At 57.2% G+C, this 24,198-nt stretch overlaps 1 protein-coding gene across 1 annotated transcript in view; it reads right to left on the minus strand.

The window, feature by feature from the left end:
- Positions 1 to 17,101, minus strand: part of LOC147120103 (secreted phosphoprotein 24-like) — a 33,869-nt gene extending 16,768 nt beyond the window's left edge. Inside the window, exons 1-2 of the mRNA XM_085985654.1 lie at positions 16,503 to 17,101; positions 16,171 to 16,274 (exon numbers count right to left, since the gene is read on the minus strand). Coding sequence (XP_085841780.1) covers positions 16,171 to 16,274; positions 16,503 to 16,554 — 156 coding nt within the window. The 5' untranslated portion in view covers positions 16,555 to 17,101. The remainder of the gene's footprint in view (positions 1 to 16,170; positions 16,275 to 16,502) is intronic.
- Between the last annotated feature and the right edge of the window lie 7,097 nt (positions 17,102 to 24,198).

Consider the following 24,198-nt stretch of genomic DNA (forward strand, 5'->3'; position numbering starts at 1 on the left):
CACGGCAAGGACCTCTAATGTATACCGTGGATGTTGGAGAGAGTATTGTAAGACGCCATGCTGACCAGATTCTAGAGTCACTGGGAAACGTCAACTCCACACCACGATCTGATACACCTGGCGATGAAACCGAAGTACCAACTGCATCCACCTCAGAATCGGTGATATTGGAAGCAGACGAACCAAACAACGACATTGATCCCGACTCAACGTTGCCAGAAGAACCTGATACCCCAAAGAGGCATTATCCAGACAGAATCAGGAAGCCTCCTCAAAGACTGAACTTATAATTGCTTAACTTCAACTAATGTATCTAGCAACTGTAATTGTAAAAATGTTATTTCATTGTTAAGCGAATGTTATGTACTGTTTAGCTAAAAGGGGAGGAATTGTAATGTATGTACTTTGCAGAAGGAACTATATTCTGCAGCCTCTGTATACTGCAGTACCAGTAGTGAACACCCCTGTATATAAGCCTGTGTAGTAACATTTGCATAGTAGTTCCAGGTTGCCTCCATTCAGTAAAGACCTGTTATAACCAACTCCTGCAGTCCGTGTCTCAATTATACACGGACATAATAGCCCCTCCCTATCTCTGTAACCTACATCCCACCGACACCCTCCCCCACACCCCTTCCCACCGCAACATCTCTGCGCTCCTCCAATTCTGGCCTCTTGCCAATCCCTGATTTTAATCGTTTCACCATTGGATGGCCATGCCCTCAGGTGCCGAGGCCCTAAGCTCTGGAATTTCCTCTCTAAACCTCTCCCTCCTCCTTTAACCTGCTCCTTAAAACCTACCTCTTTGACCAAGCTTTTGGTCACCTGTCCTAATATCTCCTTAAAGGCTCAGTGCCAATTTTATTTGATAACGCTCATGTGAAGCAACTTGGGATCTTTTGCTATGTTAAAGGTATTATATAGATACATGTTGTTGTTGTTGATGGAGTGAGTTACGGATTGTAACATAATTTCAGGGCTGAACATAGTAGTCCTCTGGCCATTCATGGTGTCATATCAAGCCCTTGATTGCATCACATCCTGCTGGGCACTCCTAAAGTTGTATTTCAACCATCAGGCAGCAGAGTGGTGGGCTTGCTGACAGATCCCTCTGTCTAGAGGCCCCAGTCTGTTTTGGGAGCCAGGAAAGATCGCTGGGGGCTGCGGGGGGTGGTGGGGAAGTGATCAGGGAGAGGGATCGCGGCCAGCGGTGTGATTGCGGTGGGGTGGGGATTGTGGGGGGTGTGTGATCAGGGGGATGTGTGTGATCACGGGGGGGGGTGATCACGGGGGGTGTGATCACGGGGGGTGTGATCACGGGGGGGGTGATCATGGGGGGTGTGATCACGGGGGGTGTGATCGCGGGGGGTGTGATCATGGGGGTGATCACGGGGGGGTGTGATGACAGGGGGGCGTGATCACGGGGGGGCTGATCACGGGGGCTGTGATCGCGGGGTGGCTGTGATCTCGGGGGTGTGTGATCGTGGGGGGTGTGATCGCGGGAGGTGTGTGATCGGGGGGAGGTTTAATCATGGAGGGTGTGATCACGGGGGGTGTGAAAGCGGGGTGTGTGATCGGGGGTAGATGTGATCGCGGGGTGTGTGATCGCGGGGTGGTGTGATCGTGGGGGGTGTGATCGCGGGGGGCTGTGATTGTGTGGGGTGTGATCGCGGGGGGTGTGATCGTGGGGTGTGTGATCGCAGGGAGTGTGATCGCGGGGGGTGTGATCGCGGGGGGCTGTGATTGTGTGGGGTGTGATCGCGGGGGGTGTGATCGTGGGGTGTGTGATCGCGGGGAGTGTGATCGCGGGGGGTGGAATCGCGGGGGGTGTGATTACGAGGGGTGTGATCGCGGGGGGTGTGATCGCGGGGGCTGTGATCGCGGGGGGGTGATCATGTGAGGTGTGATCACGGGGGGTGTGATCGGGGGTGAGATCGCGGGGGGGGTTTGATCGCGGGGGGGTTGTGCCCACGGGGGGTGAGATCATGGGGGGGGTTACTGCGGGGGGAGTGATCACAGGGGGTGTGATGACTGGAGGTGTGATCACGGTGGGTGTGATCGCGGGGAGAGTGATCGCAGGGGATGTGATCGCGGGGGGTGTGATCGCAGGGGTGTGTGATCGCGAGGGGTGAGCTCGCGGGGGGGTGTGCTCATGGGGGGTGTGATTAGAGGGGGGATGTGATCGCGGGGGTTGTGATCGCGGGGGGGTCTGATCACGGGGGATGTGATCGCGGGGTGTGTGATCATGGGGGGTGTGATGACGGGGGGGTGTGATCGCGGTGGGTGTGATCACGGGGGGGGTGTGATCACGGGGGGTGTGATGACGGGGGTGTGTGATCGCGGTGGGTGTGATCACGGGGGGTGTGATCGCGGGGGTGTGTGATCACGGGGGGTGTGATCGTGGTGGGTGTGATCATGGGGCTGTGATGACGTGGGAGTTTGATCGCGGGGGGTGTAATGACGGGGGGTGTGATGACGGGGGGTGTGATCGTGGGGGGTGTGATCGCGAGGGGTGTGATGATGGGGGTGTGTGATCGCGGGGGGTGTGATGATGGGGGTTGTGATGACGGGGGGTGTGATCGTGGTGGGTGTGATCGCGGGGGGTTGTGATCACAGGGTGTGTGTGATCGGGGGGGTGCGTTCGCGGGCGGGTGTGATCACGGGGGGTGTGATCACGGGGGGTGTGATGACAGTGGGTGTGATCGCGGTGGGTGTGATCATGGGGCTGTGATGACATGGGGGTTTGATCGCGGGGGGTGTAATGACGGGGGGTGTGATGACGGGGGGTGTGATCGCGGTGGGTGTGATCATGGGGCTGTGATGACGTGGGGGTTTGATCGCGGGGGGTGTAATGACGGGAGGTGTGATGACGGGGGTGTGTGATCGCGGTTGGTGTGATCACGGGGGGGTGTGATCACGGGGGGTGTGATCACGGTGGGTGTAATTGTGGGGGGGTGTGATCATGGGGGGTGTGATCACGGGGGGGTGAGATGACGGTGGGTGTGATTGTGGGGGGGTGTGATCACGGGGGGTGTGATCACGGGGGGGGTGATCATGGTGGGTGTGATCAAGGGGGATGTGATCACGGTCGGTGTAATTGTGGGTGGGTGTGATCACGGGGGGTGTGATCACGGGGGGAGTGTGATCACTGGAGGTGTGATCACGGGGGGTTGTGATAGCGGGGGGTGTGATCGCGGGGGGTTGTGATCGCGGGTGTGTGATTACGGGGGGTGTGTGATCACGGTTGGTGTGATCACGGGGGGTTTGATCACGGTGGGTGTAATTGTGGGTGGGTGTGATGACGGGGGGTGTGATGATGGGGGGTGTGATCATGGTGGGTGTGATCACGGGGGGTGTGATCACGGTGGGTGTGATCACGGGGGGTGTGATCATGGTGGGTGTAATTGCGGGTGGGTGTGATGATGGGGGGTGTGATCACGGGGGGAGTGTGATCACTGGAGGTGTGATCACAGGGGAGTGTGATAGCGGGGGGTGTGATCGCGGTGGGTGTGATCACGGGGGTGTGTGATAGCGGGGGGTGTGATCGCGGGGGGTTGTGATCGCGGGGGTGTGATTACGGGGGAGGTGTGATCACGGGGGGGTGTGATCGTGGAGGGTTGTGATCGCGGGGGTGTGATCACAGGGGGGGTGTGTTCACGGGGGGGTGTGATCGTGGAGGGTTGTGATCGCGGGGGTGTGATTACGGGGGGGTGTGATCACGGGGGTGGTGTGATCACAGTGGGTTTGATCGAGGGGCGTGTGATCGGTGGGGTGTGATCACGGTGCGTGTGATCCCGGGGGATGTGATCACGGGGGGTGTGATCGCGGGGGGTGAGAGTGATCGGGGGGGGTGTGATCACGGGGGGTTGTGATCACGGTGGGTGTGATCATGGGGTTGTGATTACGGGGGGGTGTGATCGCGGGGGGTGTGATCGCGGGGGGTGTGATCACGGTGGGTGTGATCGCGGGGGGTGTGATCACGGGGGGTGTGATCGCGGGGGGTTTGATCATGGGGGGTGTGATCACGGTGGGTGTAATTGCAGGGGGGTGTGATCACGGGTGGAGTGTGATCACGGGGGTTGTGATCACAGGGGATGTGATCATGGGGGGAGTGTGATCACGGGGGGGAGTGATCACGGCGGGGTGTGATCACAGGGGTTGTGATCACAGGGGGGTGTGATCGCGGGGGGGTGTAATCATGGGGGATGTGATCGCGGGGGGTTTGATCACGGGGGGTGTGATCGCGGGGGGTTTGATCGCGGGGGGTGTGTTCCCGGGAGAGTGTGATCATGGGGGGTGATCACGGGAGGGTGTGATGCTGGGGGTTGTGATGACGGGGGGTTGTGATCACGGGGTTTGTGATCGCGGGGTGGGTGTGATCGCGGGTGGGTGTGATCACGGGGGTGGTGTGATCGCGGAGGGCTGTGATCACGAGGGGGTTGTGATCGCGGGGGGAGTGTGATCACTGGAGGTGTGATCACGGGGGGTTGTGATAGCGGGGGGTGTGATCGCGGGGGGTTGTGATCGCGGGTGTGTGATTACGGGGGGTGTGTGATCACGGTTGGTGTGATCACTGGAGGTGTGATCACGGGGGGTTGTGATAGCGGGGGGTGTGATCGCGGGGGGCTGTGATCACGAGGGGGGTGTGATCGTGGGGTGTGTGATCGCGGTGGGGTGTGATCACAGGGGGTGTGTGTGATCGGGGTGTGTGATCACGGGGGGTGTGATCGCGGGGGGGTGATCGCGACGGTTGTGATCTTGGGGGGTGTGATCGCGGGGCGTGTGTGATCGCGGGAGAGTGTGATCATGGGGGGTGATCATGGGGGGGTGTGATCATGGGGGGGTGTGATCACGGGGGGTGATCACGGGGGTGGGTGAAGACGGGGTGGTGTGATGACGGGGGTGTGTGATCACGGGGGCTGTGATCGCGGGGTGGGTGTGATCGCGGGGGGAGTGAGATCACGGGTGGTGTGATCATGGGGGCTGTGATCGCGGGGGGTTGTGATCGCGGGGGAGTTAGATCACAGGAGGTGTGATCACGGGGGTGTGTGATCACGGGAGGTATGTGATCATGGGAGGTGTGATCACGGGGGGTGTGATCGCGGGGGGGTGTGATCCCGGGGGGTGTGATCGCGGGGTGTGTGATCAGTGGGGTGTGATCGCGGGGGTGTGTGAACGCGGGGTGTGTGATCGCGGGGGGGTGTGATCAGGGGGGTGTGATCGCGGGGGGTTGTGTTCCGGGGGGTGATCACGGGGGGGGTGATCGCGGGGGGTGTCATCGCTGGGGGTGTGATCGCGGGGTGTGTGATCGCGGGGTGTGTGATCGGGGGGTGATCATGGCGGGGTGTGATCGCGGGTGGTGTGATCGCGGTGGGTGTGATCCCGGGGGATGTGATCACGGGGGGTGTGATCGCGGGGGGGTAGGGTGATCGGGGGGGGGGTTGTGATCAGCGGGGGTGATCACGGAGGGGTGTGATCGCGGGGTGTGTGATCGGGGGCGTGTGATCGCGGGGGTGTATAATCGCGGGGTGTGTGATCGCGGGGGGGTTTGACTGCTGGGTGTGTGATCGCGGGCTGTGTGATCAGGGGGGGTGATCGCGGGGGGGTGTGATCGCGGGGGGTGTGCAATCACGGGAGGTGTGATCACGGGGGCTGTGATCGCGGGGCTGTGTGATCGCGGGGGGTGTGAAAGCGGGGGGTGTGATCGCGGGGGTGTGTGATCACTTGAGGAGTGATCACGGGGGGTGTGATCGGGGGTGATATCGCGGGGGGGTGTGATCGCGGGGGGTGATCGTGGGGGGTGTGATCGCGGGGGTGTGATCACATGGGGGGTTGTGATTGGGGGGTGTGATCGTGCGGGGGTGTGCTCACGGGGGGGTGTGATCACAGGGGGTGTGATGACGAGGGGGTGTGATCGCGGGGGTGTGTGATCGCGGTGGGTGTGATCACGGGGCTTTGATCGCGTTGGATGTGATCGCGGGAGTTATGATCGTGGTGGGTGTGATCATGCGGCTGTGATCGCGGGGGTGTGATGACGGGGGGTTGGGAACGGGGGGTGTGATCGTGGGGGCTGTGATCACGGGGGGTTGTGATCACAGGGGGTGTGTGATCGGCGGGGTGTGATCACGGGAGGGTGTGTTCGTGGAGGGGATGTGATCACGGGGGGTGTGATCAGGGGGGCTGTGATCGCGGGTGGGGTGATCGCCGGGGGTGTGATGACGGCGGGTGTGATCATGGCGGGTGTGATCGCGGGCGGTGTGATCGCGGGGCGTGTGTTATCACGGGGGGTGTGAACGGGTGGAGTGTGATCGCGGGGGGTGTGATCACGGGGTGTGTGATCGCGGGGGGTGTGATTGCGGGGAGTGTGATCATGGGGGGTGTGATTGTGGGGGTTGTGATCGGGGGGAGTGTGATGACGGGAGGGGTGTGATCAGGGGGCTGTGATATGGGGGGGTGTGATCGCGCGTGGTGTGATCGCGGGGGGGTGTGTTCACGGGGGGTGTGATGACGGTGGGTGTGATCGGGGGGAGTGTGATCGCGGGGGTTGTGATGATCGGGGGTGTGAGCGCGGGGGTTTGATCGGGGGGAGTGTGATCGCAGGTGGTGTGATCGCGGGGGGTGTGATCGCGGCGGGTGTGTGATCACGGAGGGTGTGATCACGGGGGATGTGATCGGGGGGATTGTGATCGCGGGGGCTGTGATCGCGATGGGTGTGATCGGAGGGAGTGTGATCACAGGGGCTGTGATCGCAGGGGTTGTGATCGCGGGGTGGTGTGATTGCGGGGGGTGTCATGACGGGGGTGTGTGTAATCAGGGGGGATGTGATCTGGGGGGGTGTGATCGCGGGGGGTGTGATCGCAGCATGTGTGATCACGGCGGGTGTGATCACTGGGGGTGTGATGATGGGGGATATGACCATGGTGGGTGTGATCGCGGGGCGTGTGATTGCGGGGGGTGTGATCGCAGGGTGTGTGATCACGAGGGGTGTGATCACGGGGGGTGTGATGACAGGGGGTGTGATCACGGTGGGTGTGATCAGGGGCGGTCTGATCGCGGTGGGTGTGATCGCGGGGGGTGTGATCGCAGGGTGTGTGATCACGGGGGCTGTGATCTCGGGGGGTGTGATGACAGGGGGTGTGCTCACGGTGGGTGTGATCGCGAGGTGTGTGATCACGGGGGGTGTGATCGGAGGAGTGTGATCGCGGGGGGTGTGATCACGGGGGCTGTGATCGGGGGGAGTGTGATCGCGGGGGCTGTGATCACGGGGGGTGTGATCGCGGGGGGTGTGATCGCGGGGGGTGTGATCATGGGTGGGTGTGATCACGGGGGGTGTGATCGCGGGGGGGTGTGATCGTGGGGGGGTGTGATCGCGGGGGGTGTGATGACGGGGAGGTGAGTGATCGGGGTGGTTGTGATCTGGGGGTGTGTGATCGCGGGGGGTTTGTTCGCGTGGTGTGTGATCACGGGGGGTGTGATCGCAGTGGGTGTGATAACGGGTGGCGTGATCGCGGGGGTGCGATCACGGGGGCGTGTGATCGCAGGGGGGTGTGGTCACAGTGGGTGTGATCACGGTGGGTGTGATGACGGGGGGTGTGATCGCGGTGGGTGTGATCATGGGGCTGTGATCACGGGGTTGTGATGATGGGGGGTTGATGACGGGGGGTGTGATCGTAGGGGGTGTGATTGCGGGGGGTTGTGATCACAGCGGGTGTGTGATCGGGGGATGTGATCACGGGAGGGTGTGATCGCGGGGTGGTGTGATCTCGGGGGGTGTGATCAGGGGGGCTGTGATCACGGGGGGTGTGATCGCCGGGGGTGTGATCGCCGGGGGTGTGATCGCGGTGGGTGTGATCGCGGGCGGTGTGATCGCAGGGTGTGTGTTATCACGGGGGGTGTGATCGGGGGGAGTGTGATCGTGGGTGGTGTGATCACTGGGGGTGTGATCGCGGGGGGTGTGATGACGGCGGGTGTGATCGTGGTGGGTGTGATCGCGGGCGGTGTGATCGCGGGGCGTGTGTTATCACGGGGGGTGTGAACGGGGGGAGTGTGATCGCGGGGGGTGTGATCACGGGGTGTGTGATCGCGGGGGGTGTGATTGGGGGGAGTGTGATCGTGGGGGTTGTGATCGGGGGGAGTGTGATGACGGGAGGGGTGTGATCAGGGGGCTGTGATATGGGGGGGTGTGATCGCGCGTGGTGTGATCGCGGGGGGGTGTGATCACGGGGGGTGTGATGACGGTGGGTGTGATCGGGGGGAGTGTGATCGCGGGGGTTGTGATGATCGGGGGTGTGAGTGCGGGGGTTTGATCGGGGGGAGTGTGATCGCAGGTGGTGTGATCGCGGGGGATGTGATCGCGGCGGGTGTGTGATCACGGAGGGTGTGATAATGGGGGATGTGATCGGGGGGATTGTGATCGCGGGGGCTGTGATCGCGATGGGTGTGATCGGAGGGAGTGTGATCACGGGGGCTGTGATCGCAGGGGTTGTGATCGCTGGGTGGTGTGATTGCGGGGGGTGTCATGACGGGGGTGGGTGTGATCAGGGGGGATGTGATCTGGGGGGGTGTGATCGCGGGGGGTGTGATCGCAGCGTGTGTGATCACGGCGGGTGTGATCACTGGGGGTGTGATGATGGGGGATATGACCATGGTGGGTGTGATCGCGGGGCGTGTGATTGCGGGGGCTGTGATCGCAGGGTGTGTGATCACGAGGGGTGTGATCACGGGGGGTGTGATGACAGGGGGTGTGATCACGGTGGGTGTGATCGCGGGGGGTGTGATCGCAGGGTGTGTGATCACGGGGGCTGTGATCTCGGGGGGTGTGATGACGGGGGGTGTGCTCACGGTGGGTGTGATCGCGAGGTGTGTGATCACGGGGGGTGTGATCGGGGGAGTGTGATCGCGGGGGGTGTGATCACGAGGGCTGTGATCGGGGGGAGTATGATCGCGGGGGGTGTGATCACGGGTGGGTGTGATCACGGGGGGTGTGATCGCGGGGGGTTGTGATCGTGGGGGGGTGTGATCGCGGGGGGTTGTGATCGTGGGGGGGTGTGATCGCGGGGGGTTTGTTCGCGGGGGGTGTGATCATGGGGGGTGTGATCGCAGTGGGTGTGATAACGGGTGGCGTGATCGCGGGGGTGTGATCACGGGGGCGTGTGATCGCAGGGGGGTGTGGTCACAGTGGGTGTGATCACGGAGGGTGTGTGATGACGGGGGGTGCGATCGCGGGGGGTGTGATCAAGGGGGGTGTGATGATGGTGGGTGTTATTGCGGGCGGTGTGATCACGGGGGGCGTGATCACGAGGGGTTGTAATCGCGGGGGGTGTGATCACGGGGGGGTGATCACGGGGGGTGTGATCATGGGGGTGTGTGTGATCGGGGTGTGTGATCACGGCGGGGTGTGATCGCGGGGGTGTGTGATCACGGGGAGTGTGATCACAGGGGGTGTGTTTGATCAGTGGTGATTGATCGCGGTGGGGTGTGATCACAGGGGTTGTGTGTGATCACGGGAGGTGTGATCGCGGGGGTGTGTGATCACGGGGGGGTGTGATCACGGGAGGTGTGATCACGGGGGGTATGATCGCGGGGCTGTGTGATCGTGGGGTGTGTGATTGCGGGGGGTGTGATCGCGGGGGGGTGTGATCACGTGAGGTGTGATCACGGGGTGTGTGATCGGGGGTGAGATCGCGGGGGGGTGTGATCGCGGGGGGTGATCGTGGGGGGTGCGATCGCAGGGGTGTGATCACATGGGGGGATTTGATTGGGGGGTGTGATCGTGCGGGGGTGTGCTCGCGGGGGGGTGTGATCACGGTGGGTGTGATGACGGGGGGTGTGATCGCGGTGGGTGTGATCACAGCGGGTGTGTGATCACGGGAGGTGTGATCACGGGGGGTATGATCGCGGGGCTGTGTGATCGTGGGGTGTGTGATTGCGGGGGGTGTGATCGCGGGGGGGTGTGATCACGTGAGGTGTGATCACGGGGTGTGTGATCGGGGGTGAGATCGCGGGGGGGTGTGATCGCGGGGGGTGATCGTGGGGGGTGCGATCGCAGGGGTGTGATCACATGGGGGGATTTGATTGGGGGGTGTGATCGTGCGGGGGTGTGCTCGCGGGGGGGTGTGATCACGGTGGGTGTGATGACGGGGGGTGTGATCGCGGTGGGTGTGATCACAGCGGGTGTGTGATCGGGGGGTTGTGATCACGGGAGGGTGTGATCGCGGGGTGGTGTGATCTCGGGGGGTGTGATCAGGGGGGCTGTGATCACGGGGGGTGTGATCACCGGGGGTGTGATCGCCGGGGGTGTGATCGCGGTGGGTGTGATCACGGGCGGTGTGCTCGCAGGGGGTGTGTTATCACGGGGGGTGTGATCGGGGGGAGTGTGATCGTGGGTGGTGTGATCACTGGGGGTGTGATCGCGGGGGGTGTGATCGGGGGGAGTGTGATGACGGGAGGGGTGTGATCGGGGGGCTGTGATATGGGGGGGTGTGATCACACGTGGTGTGATCGCGGGGGGTTGTGATCCCGGGGGGTGTGATGACGGGGGGTGTGATCGGGGGGAGTGTGATCACGGGGGTTGTGATGATCGGGGGTGTGATCGCGGGGGTGTGATCGCGGCGGGGTGTGAGCGCGGGGGTGTGATCGGGGGAATGTGATCACAGTGGGTGTGATCGCGGTGGGTGTGATCGCGGGGTGTGTGATCACGGGGGGTGTGACCACGGTGGGTGTGATCGCAGGGTGTGCGATCACGAGGGGTGTGATCATGGGGTGTGTGATGACAGGGGGTGTGATCACGGTGGGTGTGATCGGGGGCGGTCTGATCGCGGTGGGTGTGATCGCGGGGGGTGTGATCGTGGGGTGTGTGATCACGGGGGCTGTGATCTCGGGGGGTGTGATGACGGGGGTTGTGATCACGGTGGGCGTCATTGCGGGGTGTGTGATCACGGGGTGTGTGATCGGGGGAGTGTGATCGCGGGGGGTGTGATCACGGCGGGTGTGATGGCGGGGGGGTGTGATCGCGAGTGGTGTGATCACAGGGGGGTGTGGTCACAGTGGGTGTGATCACGGAGGGTGTGTGATGACGGGGGGTGCGATCGCGGCGGGTGTGATCAAGGTGGGTGTGATGATGGGGGGTGTGATCGCGGGCGGTGTGATCACGGGAGGTGTGATCGCGGGGGTGTGTGATCACGGGGAGTGTGATCACAGTGGGTGTGTTTGATCGGTGGGGATTGATCGTGGTGGGGTGTGATCACAGGGGTTGTGTGTGATCGGGGGGTGTGTGATCGCCGGGGAGTGTGTGATCACGGGAGGTGTGATCGCGGGGGGGTGTGATCACGGGGGGGTGTGATCACGAGGGGGTGTGATCGCGGGGGGGTGTGACCGCGGGGTGTGTGATCGCGGGCTGTCTGATCGGGGGGGGGTGATCGCGGGGGGGTGTGATCGCAGGGGGTGTGTAATCACGGGAGGTGTGATCACGGGGGGTGTGATCGCGGGGCTGTGTGATCGTGGGGTGTGTGATCGCGGGGGGTGTGATCACGTGAGGTGTGATCACGGGGTGTGTGATTGGGGGTGAGATCGCGGGGGGGTGTGATCGTGGGGGGTGATCGTGGGGGGTGCGATCGCAGGGGTGTGATCACATGGGGGTTGTGATTGGGGGGTGCGATCGCAGGGGTGTGATCACATGGGGGTTGTGATTGGGGGTGTGATCGTGCGGGGGTGTGCTCGCGGGGGGTGTGTGATCACGGTGGGTGTGATGACGGGGAGGTGTGATCGCGGGGGATGTGATCGCGGTGGGTGTGATCACGGGGCTTTGATCGCGTTGGATGTGATCGCGGGCGGTATGATTGCGGTGGGTGTGATCATGGGGCTGTGATCGCGGGGGTGTGATGATGGGGGGTTGATGACGGGGGGTGTGATCGTAGGGGGTGTGATCGCGGGGGGTTGTGATCACAGGGGCTGTGTGATTGGGGGGATGTGATCACGGGAGGGTGTGATCGCTGGGGTGTGTGATCTGGGGGGTGTGATCAGGGGAGCTGTGATCACGGGGGGTGTGATCGCCGGGGGTGTGAGCGCCGGGGGTGTGATCGCGGTGGGTGTGATCGCGGGCGGTGTGATCGCGGGGTGTGTGTTATCACGGGGGGTGTGATTGGGGGGAGTGAGATCGTGGGGGGTGTGATCACTGGGGGTGTGATAGCGGGGGGTGTGATCGGGGGGAGTGTGATGACGGGAGGGGTGTGATCGGGGGGCTGTGATATGGGGGGTGTGATCACGCGTGGGGTGATCGCGGGGGGGTGTGATCGCGGGGGGTGTGATGATGGGGGTGTGATCGGGAGGAGTGTGATCGCGGGGGTTGTGATGATCGGGGGTGTGATCACGGGGGTGTGATCGCGGCGGGGTGTGAGCGCGGGGGTGTGATCGGGGGGAATATGATCACAGGGGTGTGATCACGGGGTGTGTGATCGCGGGGGGTGTGATCGCAGGGTGCGAGATCACGAGGGGTGTGATCACGGGGGGTGTGATGACAGGGGGTCTGATCACGGTGGGTGTGATCGGGGGCGGTTTGATCGCGGTGGGTGTGATCGCGGTGGGTGTGATCGCGGGGTGTGTGATCGCGGGGTGTGTGATCACGGGGGCTGTGATCTCAGGGGGTGTGATGACGGGGGGTGTGATCACGGTTGGTGTGATCGCGGGGTGTGTGATCACGGCGGGTGTGATCGGGGGAGTGTGATCGCGGGGGGTGTGATCACGGGGGCTGTGATCTCAGGGGGTGTGATGACGGGGGGTGTGATCACGGTTGGTGTGATCGCGGGGTGTGTGATCACGGCGGGTGTGATCGGGGGAGTGTGATCGCGGGGGGAGTGTGATCGCGGGGTGTGTGATCACGGGGGGTGTGATTGGGGGTGAGATCGCGGGGGGGTGTGATCGCGGGGGGTGATCGTGGGGGGTGCGATCGCAGGGGTGTGATCACATGGGGGTTGTGATTGGGGGGTGTGATCGTGCGGGGGTGTGCTCGCGGGGGGGGTGTGATCACGGTGGGTGTGATGACGGGGGGGTGTGATCGCGGGGGGTGTGATCGCTGTGGGTGTGATCACGGGGCTTTGATCGCGTTGGATGTGATTGCGGGCGGTATGATCGCGGTGGGTGTGATCATGGGGCTGTGATCGCGGGGGTGTGATGATGGGGGGTTGATGACGGGGGGTGTGATCGTAGGGGGTGTGATCGCGGGGGGTTGTGATCACAGGGGCTGTGTGATTGGGGGGATGTGATCGCGGGAGGGTGTGATCGCTGGGGTGTGTGATCTCGGGGGGTGTGATCAGGGGAGCTGTGATCACGGGGGGTGTGATCGCCGGGGGTGTGATCGCGGTGGGTGTGATCGCGGGCGGTGTGATCGCGGGGTGTGTGTTATCACGGGGGGTGTGATCGGGGGGAGTGAGATCGTGGGGGGTGTGATCACGGGGGGTGTGATAGCGGGGGGTGTGATCGGGGGGAGTGTGATGACGGGAGGGGTGTGATGATCGGGGGGCTGTGATATGGGGGGTGTGATCACGCGTGGGGTGATCGCGGGGGGGTGTGATCGCGGGGGGTGTGATGATGGGGGTGTGATCGGGAGGAGTGTGATCGTGGGGGTTGTGATGATCGGGGGGGTGATCGCGGGGGTGTGATCGCGGCGGGGTGTGAGCGCGGGGGTGTGATCGGGGGGAATATGATCGCAGGGGGTGTGATCGCGGGGGGTGTGATCGCGGGGTGTGTGATCACGGGGGGTGTGATCCCTGGGGGTGTGATGATGGGGGGTGTGACCACGGTGGGTGTGATCGCGGGGTGTGTGATCGCGGGGGGTGTGATCGCAGGGTGTGAGATCACGAGGGGTGTGATCACGGGGGGTGTGATGACAGGGGGTCTGATCACGGTGGGTGTGATCGGGGGCGGTTTGATCGCGGTGGGTGTGATCGCGGGAGGTGTGATCGCGGGGTGTGTGATCACGGGGGCTGTGATCTCAGGGGGTGTGATGACGGTGGGTGTGATCACGGTTGGTGTGATCGCGGGGTGTGTGATCACGGGGGGTGTGATCGGGGGAGTGTGATCGCGGGGGGTGTGATCGCGGGGGGTGTGATCGCGGGCGGGTGTGATCACGGGGGGTGTGATGATGGGGAGGTGTGTGATCCGGGTGGTTGTGATCTGGGGGGGTGTGATCGCGGGGGTGTGATCGCGGGCGGGTGTGATCACGGGGGGTGTGATGATGGGGAGGTGTGTGATCCGGGTGGTTGTGATCTGGGGGGGTTTGATCGCGTGGGGTGTGATCACGGTGGGTGTGATCGCAGTGGGTGTGATGACGGGTGGTGTGATCAGAGGGGTGTGATCGCGGGGGGGTGATCGCGGGGGGTGTGATCGGAGGGGTGTGATCGCAGGGGGGTGATCATGGGAGGTGTGATCGCGGGAGGTGTGATCGGGGGGGGTGTGCTTGTGGAGGGGGTGTGATCACGGCGGGTTGTGACCACGGGGGGTGTGATCACGGGGGTGCTGTGATCGCGGGGTTGTGATCGTGGGGGGTTTGATCACTGGGTGGTGTGATTGCCGGGATTGTGATCGCGGGGAGTGTGATCGCGGGGGGGTGTGATCGGCGGGGGGGTGTGATCTCGGGGGGTGTGTTCGCGGGAGGTGTGATCGCAGGAGGTGTGATTGCGGGGAGTGTGATCACGGTGGGTGTGTGATCGGGGGTTGTGATCTCTGGGTGTATGATCGCGGGGGGCTGTGATCGGGGGGGTGTGATCGCGGGGGTGGTGTGATCGCGGGGGGGTTGTATAATCACGGGGGGGTGTGTGATCGTGGGGGTGGTGTGATCAGGGGGATGTGATCGCGGGGGGGTTGTGATCGCGGGGGGGTGTGATCGGGGTGGTGCGATCACGGGGGCAGTGTGATCACGGGGGGTGTGATCGCAGGGAGGTGTGATCACGGGGGGTGTGATCAGCGGGGGGGTGTGATTGCGGGGGGTGTGATCGCCGGAGGCATCTGATCACGAGGAGTGTGATCACGGCGGATGTGATTGCGAGGGTTGTGATCACGGGGGGTGTGATCACGAGGGGTGTGATCACAAGGGGTGTGATCACGGGGGTGTGTGATCACGAGGAGTGTGATCATGGGGGGTGTGATTGCAAGGGTTATGATCACTGGGAGTGTGATCACGGGGCGTGCGATTGCGAGGGGTGTGATCACGGGGAGTGTGATCACGGGGGTTGTGCTCGCGGTGTGTGTGATCGCGATGGGAGTGTGATCACGGGGGTTGTGCTCACGGTTTGTCTGATCATGGGGGTTGTGATCGCGGTGTGTCTGATCACGGGGGTTGTGATCACGGGGGGTGTGAACACGGCAGGTGTGATCACGGCGTGTCTGATCACGGGGGTTGTGATCACAGGGGGTGTGATCACGGGGGGTGTGATCGCGGTGTGTCTGATCGCGGTGTGTGTGATCACGGTGGGAGTGTGACCGCAGGGGTTTTGTGATCGCGTGACGGATGGAAGAGCCTGGTGCGGTAGTGGCAGCGGTTCACATTATTCTCGTGGAGCTTGGAGGAGCGCATTTGCTCTTCCTGCCCACACAAAGAAAATTTTAACGCTTACCTTTTTGGGCTCTTCCTGTTGACCATCAGGTGTTACAGAGCGGAATGTCCCTGGTGCACGCTCTCCCCAGGAGGCCGTTAAAACTGCAAGCTGTGCACGTTATAGGCCCCTGGTGTGCGTAGGTAAATGAGGCCCCACCTGATTCAGGCAGATGCCTGGGCTGTACAAGGCAAGGCCCCAAGAAAACTGGTGGCTGGGCAGGAAAGGGGTGGGATGTCGATCACCTCAATTTTAAACCAACACCGTCATGTTAGCGCCGGCCAGAGACAGTTAAATCGCCTCTCAAGCGTTTACTCTGTATTTATTTACAAAACAACAAAGAGACTGACAGACAATTGTGATTTCTCAAATACCAATCTTTGAAGAACTTCAAATCTCCTTCACAACTGTAGCTCTAATTGTCCAATCACAAGCTTCAGAATCAAGGACTGAATTAGGATTTATGTCCAGCTGTGATTCACCACCATTGTGTGAGTCATATAATATTTTGCTTATCACTGATAATCACTGTCTGACGGCGCTCAGAAATAGTCTTGTGGACTTTAAACAAGGTCACACTTACATCCGTCACTGTGCTGCTGATTATGCCGCAGAGATGACTGATTTCACTTATTTCGTTCAGTTTTGTAATTGCCACTCTCAGAGCATCCTCAGGGTTTGGTACTCCTGCAGAGAGAAAAGGAGAGTTGTACAAAACACTCCAGGATAATCCTGACATCTCTGTTCGGGAGTTACTATTTAGTGCCCGACTAAATAAATTAACAACAGCTGGAAATACATTGTGTTGGATTCTTCACAGTGAATTCTTTTGAAACATTGGTAAAAGTATCGCTGTCTGAAGCTTATTCCCAATAACTGGTTACTTTATGAGGTGTCGCTCTCTCCAGTACGTACCTGAGCAGTGGAGGATCTGCACTGCAGCAATGGTGAGGAGAAAGGATTTCATTCTGCCCCTTGTTGATCAGCTGGCTGGTTTCTAAGAGTAAAGGAGCTGCTTCTCTCTCTTGCTCTGCCTTTCCCTTGCAGTGTTCAGTCTTTATATACTGCACCTCCACCACATTCAAACACTGACTCACATTTGCTCAGTTTGGTGATTCTGGGCACGGAAATCTGCTGACAAGTGGGCTGTAATATGATTAAAGTTTCCTCAATTACAGCCAGATGTTCCGTTCTAAAAATGTAAAGCTTCAGTTGTTAATCTTTCAGAGTATAGAATTAACTCATTAAATGCAGAAATAACATGGGGTTTGAACCGGATTCATATTTCTTTTTATTCAATTTCTTTAAATGTTTTTTCTCTTCATTCACGTTGTCTTTTCATTCAGAGAAAGGGACATTGTTACCTTGATTTTGTGCTTCACAGATTTTCCATTTCCTGGAGTGAGATTACTTGCCTTGCAAACCCATTTCTCTCACATGACGCGAATGATCTCATTTAGTGGTGATATTAATGGTGGGAATGCTCTGGCCAGGAGATCGGAGAGTTAAATAATGCAGCTACTGTGAAAGAGTCATATCCTTTCTGTTAGGATTCGCTCTAATATCCTTTCCTTTCCTTGCCAATTTTCGCCCTTGTCTTGTGACGAGAATAGGAATGTCTTCGGTTTTGTACTGTTAACATGGTTGAGTTTTAGATGGAGGTGGTTCCTTTGCTAAAGTACTAAAGATTGAACCAGCGTAACTCCATCTGTTGATTGTGCCTTGGCGAATAAAGAATTCCCTTTGATGGGGGCGGCGTGATTAAAATGCCAATATATGCAGCTGCAGCAGATTAATAGGCAAGTTCCGATTGTTGTCCTGGGTTAATGCAGTCAGTTTAGATCCCTTGTTCATCGGGAGTTAGTTAGGATGAAAGTGCTTTGGCCTAGGTGTGATCTGAATTGTACACTATAAGAGTTCCAGCAGCTGTTTACTGGAATGGTTCCAGGGATGAGGGATTACAGTTATGTGGATAGACTGAAGAAGCTGGGGTTGTTCTCCTTAGAAGGCTGAGAGGAGATTTGACAGCGGTGTTCAAAATCATGAAGGGTTTAGATTGAGTAAATAAAGAGAAACTGTTTCCAATGGCTGAAGGGCCGATAACCAGAGGGCACAGGTTTAAGGTGATTGGCAAAAGAACCAGAAGCAACATGAGGAAAATATTTCTTATGCAATGAGTGGTTAGGATTTGGAATGGACTGCCTGATAGGGTGGTGGATACAGAGTCAATAGTAGCCATCAAAAGGGAATTGGATAAATACTTAAGAAAATATTGCGGGGATATGGGGAAAGAGCGGGGGAGTGGAACTAACTGGATTGCTCTTCGAAAGAGGCGATGCAGACTCTTTACCATTCTATAATTCTATGTGCTGGACCCAGACAGTGCAGATGAATTTCAGTGCGGGGAAGGAGAAAGAATTTCTGTGTGGGGTGGGGGGGAGTTCTCCTTCACCATAATTTTGGCAGGAGAGGTGCAGAAAATGCGGAGAAATGTCATAAGCCATTGGCGCCGTCCTTCCCGTGGTTTCCCCGGCAGTCCTGCCATTGTTACAGCGGACAAGCAGGAGAGCCAGCCTCCTCCCCCCCGTTCTATTTCTCAGTATCATTCCATGAGGCCACCTTTATATTACTGTGGTTTGATCGTATGAAAGCAAAGCCACTGCTCCTTTGATTCTGACTTAGTATTCCATGTGTCGCACCCTACACTGAACGATACTCTGTGAAACCGAATACTGCTCATTAAGGAACAAGAGAAGACCCATCTGATGCATCTAAAGAAACTTTGATTCCCGGAAACGGTTCGAAAAGCTGAAATGAACTAGGTGGTGGAAGCACTCGCCTTTTCCAGGCTGGATGTCCTTTTTAATATGCAAACCCTACGAGATGCATCAGGCCCCAGTTGCCATTTTAGGACGGAACTGATCGGAGCATGCTCTGTACACTCTCTGGCCAGTTTCACTGCTGGTTTACCAAAGAGGCCCCAGAAGGTGCTCGTCCAGGCATCACAAAGATAATCTGGGCCGCTGCCATGCCAGGCTCCCCTCCCCCATCAAGATCACATGCACCCCCCCAACCTCCGCGGCCCCCCACCCCCCACCTCTCGCCCCAGAAGCTACCTTGCTGCCTGATGGATGGCCTCTAGATCACCCAATATTGAAGGGGGCCCGAATCCAGCGAGCTGTATCAGGACACCAGTTTCGGGTAGGCAACCCATCGGTTCTATGTAAGTAAGGCCCGGGCCTCAAAATGGCCTCCACTTCTTCGCTGCTGGAATGGGCAGCCATCCAGCTTACTCCACCGGTTTAAATCTACCCCTCTGACTTTAAAAGCTTCTTCAAAACCTATCTTTCAGGCAGCCCATCTAACTCTCCTGTCACTACTTGGTTTCCATTCCTCCTTTGGGAAGCACTTTGGGGAGCTTGACTAAAGATGTCATATAATTGTTGGTTACTATTAGTATGAGGGACTGCGACAGTCATTCAGAAACTTGGGAAATGTCAGCCAAGGACTATGCCGTCTGGAAATCTGAGGTGAAGTGTGAGGCCACACACTTTGAAGCCAACCGAATGTTAACAGCAGAAGAGAGATTTCACCAGAAAAGAGCCAAGTCGAGCAATTGGCAAATGGACAATGGGCATGAAATGCATATGGTTTTCAATGTGCTTTGTACATTGGACTATGCAGCCAATCCCAGAAACAACTCTGGCTTAAATCATAGAATATTATAGCACAGAAGAAAGCCATTCAGTCCATTGTACCTGCAGTAGCTCTCTTAAAGTGCAATCCACTTAGTTCAATTTTCCTGCCTTTTATCCCATGTCGTTTTAAATTTTTCAATTTCAAATATTTAGGAAAAAGACATCAAAGAGATCGATAAACAGAAGATGAAGCAATCAAAGGGAAATGAAGAGGAGAGAAATAAAATTTCACAATGTCAGTCTTGGCGAAGTGGTGTCACTCGGTGCCTCTGAGTCAGAAGGACGTGGGTTCCAGCCCCACCCCACCCCAGCGACTTGAGCCCATAATCCAGGCTGAGGGAGTGCTGCACTGTCAGAGATGCCGCCTTTTGGGTGAGACTTTAAACTGAGGCCACATCTGCCCTCTCAGGTAGACAGAAAAGATTCCATGGCACTATATTGTGATGAGGAGCAGATGAGTTCTCCCCGGTGTCCTAGCCAACATTTATCCTTCAACCAACATCACTAAAACGGATTATCTGATCGCTATCACACTGCTGTTTGTGGGACTTTGCTCCGCGCAAATTGGCTACCGTGTTTCCTACATTACCACAGTAGCTACACTTCAAAAAGTACTTCATTGGATGTAAAGCGCTTTGGGACCTCCTGAGGTTGTGAAAGACACCAAAGTCTTCCGTTCACCTTTTTTAAATACCCAAGGCAATGATCTCTTCCCCATCCTGGTGAGTAGTTTTCCAGCAAATCAAAAGTCACAGATATTAAAGAATCTACAATTCCTTCCTTTATGGAAAGAGGAAGTGCAATTCAATGCAAAATATAATACCTCCCGGAGAGAGAAATAAATTCAGCCGCTTTAGCTGCAGCTTTTGAATAGCCAGATTGTTCCACCCTAGAGAGTGGGTTTTTATATTGAGAACCAAAATCCCAAAGATAAGTAAATGTTAAACTAACTTGCACCTTCTCTGCTTATTGTTACCAATGTGTTCCTACTCCTATACCAGGACTGCATTCAGTCTCACTCGAATGATGCTGCAGTCCTTCCAGAGTTTGTCCCCTTTAAGCTAAACCTTTCTCTGCTGCTTCTTGTTCTTGTATTCTCTCAAATACATACAGATACGCCGAAACAGAAGTTTTCCAACTACCCCCAACCATTCTGAATATATTACAAGCAATGCAAATGTCACACTGGCAGAAGCGTAAAATTCACCACACAGGAGACTGCCAGCTAGCTTTCTGTCATCACTTCAAGTTGCTCAAGCATGGGCCAGCACCAGAGCCTAGGAACAGGAGGAGGCCATTCAGCATCTCAAGCTGGTTCCACCATTCTTTTAGATCATGGCTGATCTGTACCTCAAATCCATTTTGCCTTTGTTCCATATCCCCTGATGTGCTTACCCAACAAAAATAGCCCAGAAATATGGGCCTCGCGCGTGCTAGCTAAAGTTTACTGTAAAGTATACCTGCCGCAGTTGCTAAGGCTGGTGGGGCGGGAAAACCCATCGAGAAAAATATTGGCCCCTATTTTCTGATAGGAGGTTTCCTGTGTGCGGAGGCCTCCGACCTGGAAAAAATCTACACCCTTACCTGAGGGCCCCAGAGGTCCGGACACTTCCGCTCCTGGGCCTCTCCACGACAAAATGCGCAGGGCCCAGGTATCCCAGGGGTGCATGCGGTTCGCAAGTGTCCCTGGGATCACGTGGGCCATGGGGAGCCAATGGAAGAGGGAATCTCCCTTCATACTTTTGACAGTTTAGACCTGTCAAAAGTATGAATGGAGATCACTCCAAAAACACATCAAAGCATTAAATAATTTTTTTTTTAAAGCACATTTTTAAAATTAGTTAAAATTACATCAAATTTAATATTTTAAACAAAAGTTTTTAAATAAAAAATAATTCAAGTTTTTTACGGGGCTAAAAATAAACTTAATTTTTAAAAAATCTATATAAAACGGTCCGTCCGTCTGTCTATGTCTGTCTCTATGTCTGTATGTCCGCTATACACTCAAAAGTTATAGAGCATACCTACACATATGTTATATCAAAAGAAAGGTTATGATCAGGGGAGTGTCATAGTCATATTTACTTTTTGGTCAGACAAAAATTGTTCTGACAGTATACAAAAAACGTTCAAAAATCCGCTCATTAGCGGTTGACCAATCCTACCGCTCATTAGCATTGAGTGACGTGATGGTTGACCAATCCTACAGTTCAGTGACCTGATGGTTGACCAATCGGTGCATCACGGGTGGGACCTAATCCTGCAGCCTCCCAAAACTTCGCCGCCATTTTTTCCCCTGCTTTTCCTCCACAGCGAGCGGGGCAGCTGCGTCGGCCCGCCGGAGCAGCAGGTAAGTTGGGGTCACTTGGGCCGGGCCTCACAACCGCTCGGCCTGAGACACACAGCGGGGGATTGGTAGCGGCTGGCCATCAACCCCGCGGCCCGACACACAAAGCGGGGGAGCGACAGCGGCCAGCCATCAACCGCGCGGCCCTCTAAACTGCCCTGGCAATGCCGGGCCCCCCCTGCTAGTATATATTTTTGTAAATGAGTATTTTTACTTTTTTAAACCTGTTTTTACCAGGTGTAAGATTTTTAAGTGATTTCAGCAGGCAGAGGTTCTGCAGAAAGTGGAACTCTCCACCCGCTGAGTCCCTTCTCCAGGGCAGGCGTGCAATCTGTCAAGAGGCTTCTTGACAGATCGGAAATGCCGATTTTCAGCGCATGCGCTTCACATGCCTGAAACCGGCACTTGCAAGGTCCCTACGGCTGTGTACACAGCTCATACACACCTGTAGGGATCGGAAAATCTGGGCCAATAGGTCATTTCAGCTGTCAGCTGAAATGGATACAGTAAATGTACCGTGATGTTGCTGCCAATAGCAAGGGCTGTGCATTAGGGGCTGGAAGCATTAGCACGAAAGCGTAAAGCATAGCATCGCAATTTTCAGTTGGTCAACCATTAAAAACCAGAGTCTCGGGAGTCAGGGGATCAGAACGGCTGTGGTTAGACACTGGTAGGACGCTGAATTTCACAGCGGGTTAAAATGCTGAGAGACTGCAGAGTGGGGGAGGGGAGGGGAAAAATCCAGTCAGTTGTGAAACTCAACCATCTATTCCTTTCACTGAGACTGCCCTCTGCTGGCATTTCAATCGGTTACGAAGCTCAGCTTTTCTATTGAGTCAGGCGCTAGCACTGTAAATAATGTTAATTTATTATAATAATAACATCTGTATAAAATAATAGCCTCTGGTCTATGGAACAGACAAAGCTTGCACTTTTACCCATCTTTGACGCGAGGCAAAAGAGCTCAGGTAAATGGCTGATAGTTGAAGATCTCACACATGGGTCTTGCTCAGTATTGACAGTGCTGAGACTCCTCCCCCAGGCACCTCATTGGCCGTCCCATTGGTCTAGAAGGTGGGTGTTTTTTTTGATACTGAAAAATGAATACACAAAGGGGGAAAAATTCGATGTCACCCATTTTGGGGCGCTAATATTGGCCGAGCGCAGAAATTAGCGCCCGGCGCAAATTATCGCCGGCGACTGGGAAATTCGTCTCCAGTGCCCCTGGAGGTAAATCATGTGCTACACACCTCTCTTAGGGCGCTAACATCAGGGAATGAGGCGCTACCTCAGAGCGCTACTCAAGCTCAGACGCTGTCAATTAACTAGTACTCAGATAGACTGGCGCCTTCCAGTTCTTAAAGGGGAGCGTCCATCATGCTGCACAGCCTCACCCTGATCATTGCTGCTTTTGACCTGGGCCTGCAAGGAGGTGCAAATCATCACCTAAGATTATCATGGCTACTCAGAGGCCCAGAGGCTGGTTCAGTGACGAGGCATTGGAGGCTTTGGTTGTGGCTGTGGAACACCGATGGGCAGTGCTGTTCCCAGACACTGGCAGGAGGCCATTGCCCCAATAGTTCACAAGGATGTGGAGGGAGGTGGCCCAATATGTCTCGTCCAGAAGCATGGTCCAAAGGACTCACACCCAGTACCGCAAGAAGTTCAATGACCTCACTCAGGTGGTCAGGGTGAGTAGATGCAAAAAAACACCTCTACATCCCACCATCTTAACCTCACTCAGCACAGACGGTGTAAAGTCCCAAATCTCCAACACTCACCCAACAACTATGCCCATCTACTAAAAGTCACATCCACACCCCGCACCTTGCAGACATTAACATCTATTCAACTATGGTAGGCACATCTGCTAAACACATGGCTGCACACTCATTCACACCTGTCCTTTTTCTTGCAGGCCAAGCTTTCACATAACTGGAGGGAGCAACAATTTACAGGAGGAGGTCAGGCAGAGCTGCACCCCCTCACACAGCTGGAGAAGCTCGGGGGCAATCTCCCCGGAGGGTGAGTGTGTGCATGAGTTCTGCTGCACAGGACTCGAATGAGGACCTCTAAAACGCGGCGATGAATACTCAGGCGATGAGCATGCATACTGAGCTCATGGGTGCAATGGCAAGGCTGCCCAAGAGCATGGATGCACTGGCTAGGAGTGTGGATGGGTCCGCCACCAGCACTGCTGTCATCTGTGTGCAAACCCTTGAATCCATCCTTACCTCGTTGCAGAGGAGGGTTGAATTGCAGAGAGACCGTGGGGAACCAGATTCCATGCCGCATGTAATGGGTGAGGTGGCAGCATCTATTGCAGTACAGGCCCAGGCAACGCAACAGCTTAGTGCTGGTATCGAGTCATTGGTTGGTGCCATCCAATCTCAGACTGCTCTCCTGCAGTCTCAGATTAATGCCACACAAGCGCTGACTGCTGCCATCGTCGCTGGGTCGCACACAGTCCACCAGGATCGCATGGTGCCGCAGCAGGCCAGCAACCTGTGCTCCGGATTGCTCCAGATGCTGAGGTTCTGCCCCAGGGGAGTGGCAGTGTGTTGCT

This window comes from Somniosus microcephalus, chromosome 4, assembly GCF_052327205.1.
Source record: "Somniosus microcephalus isolate GS21.2 chromosome 4, FLI_Smic_1.0, whole genome shotgun sequence".
In the NCBI taxonomy this organism is placed as follows: domain Eukaryota; kingdom Metazoa; phylum Chordata; class Chondrichthyes; order Squaliformes; family Somniosidae; genus Somniosus; species Somniosus microcephalus.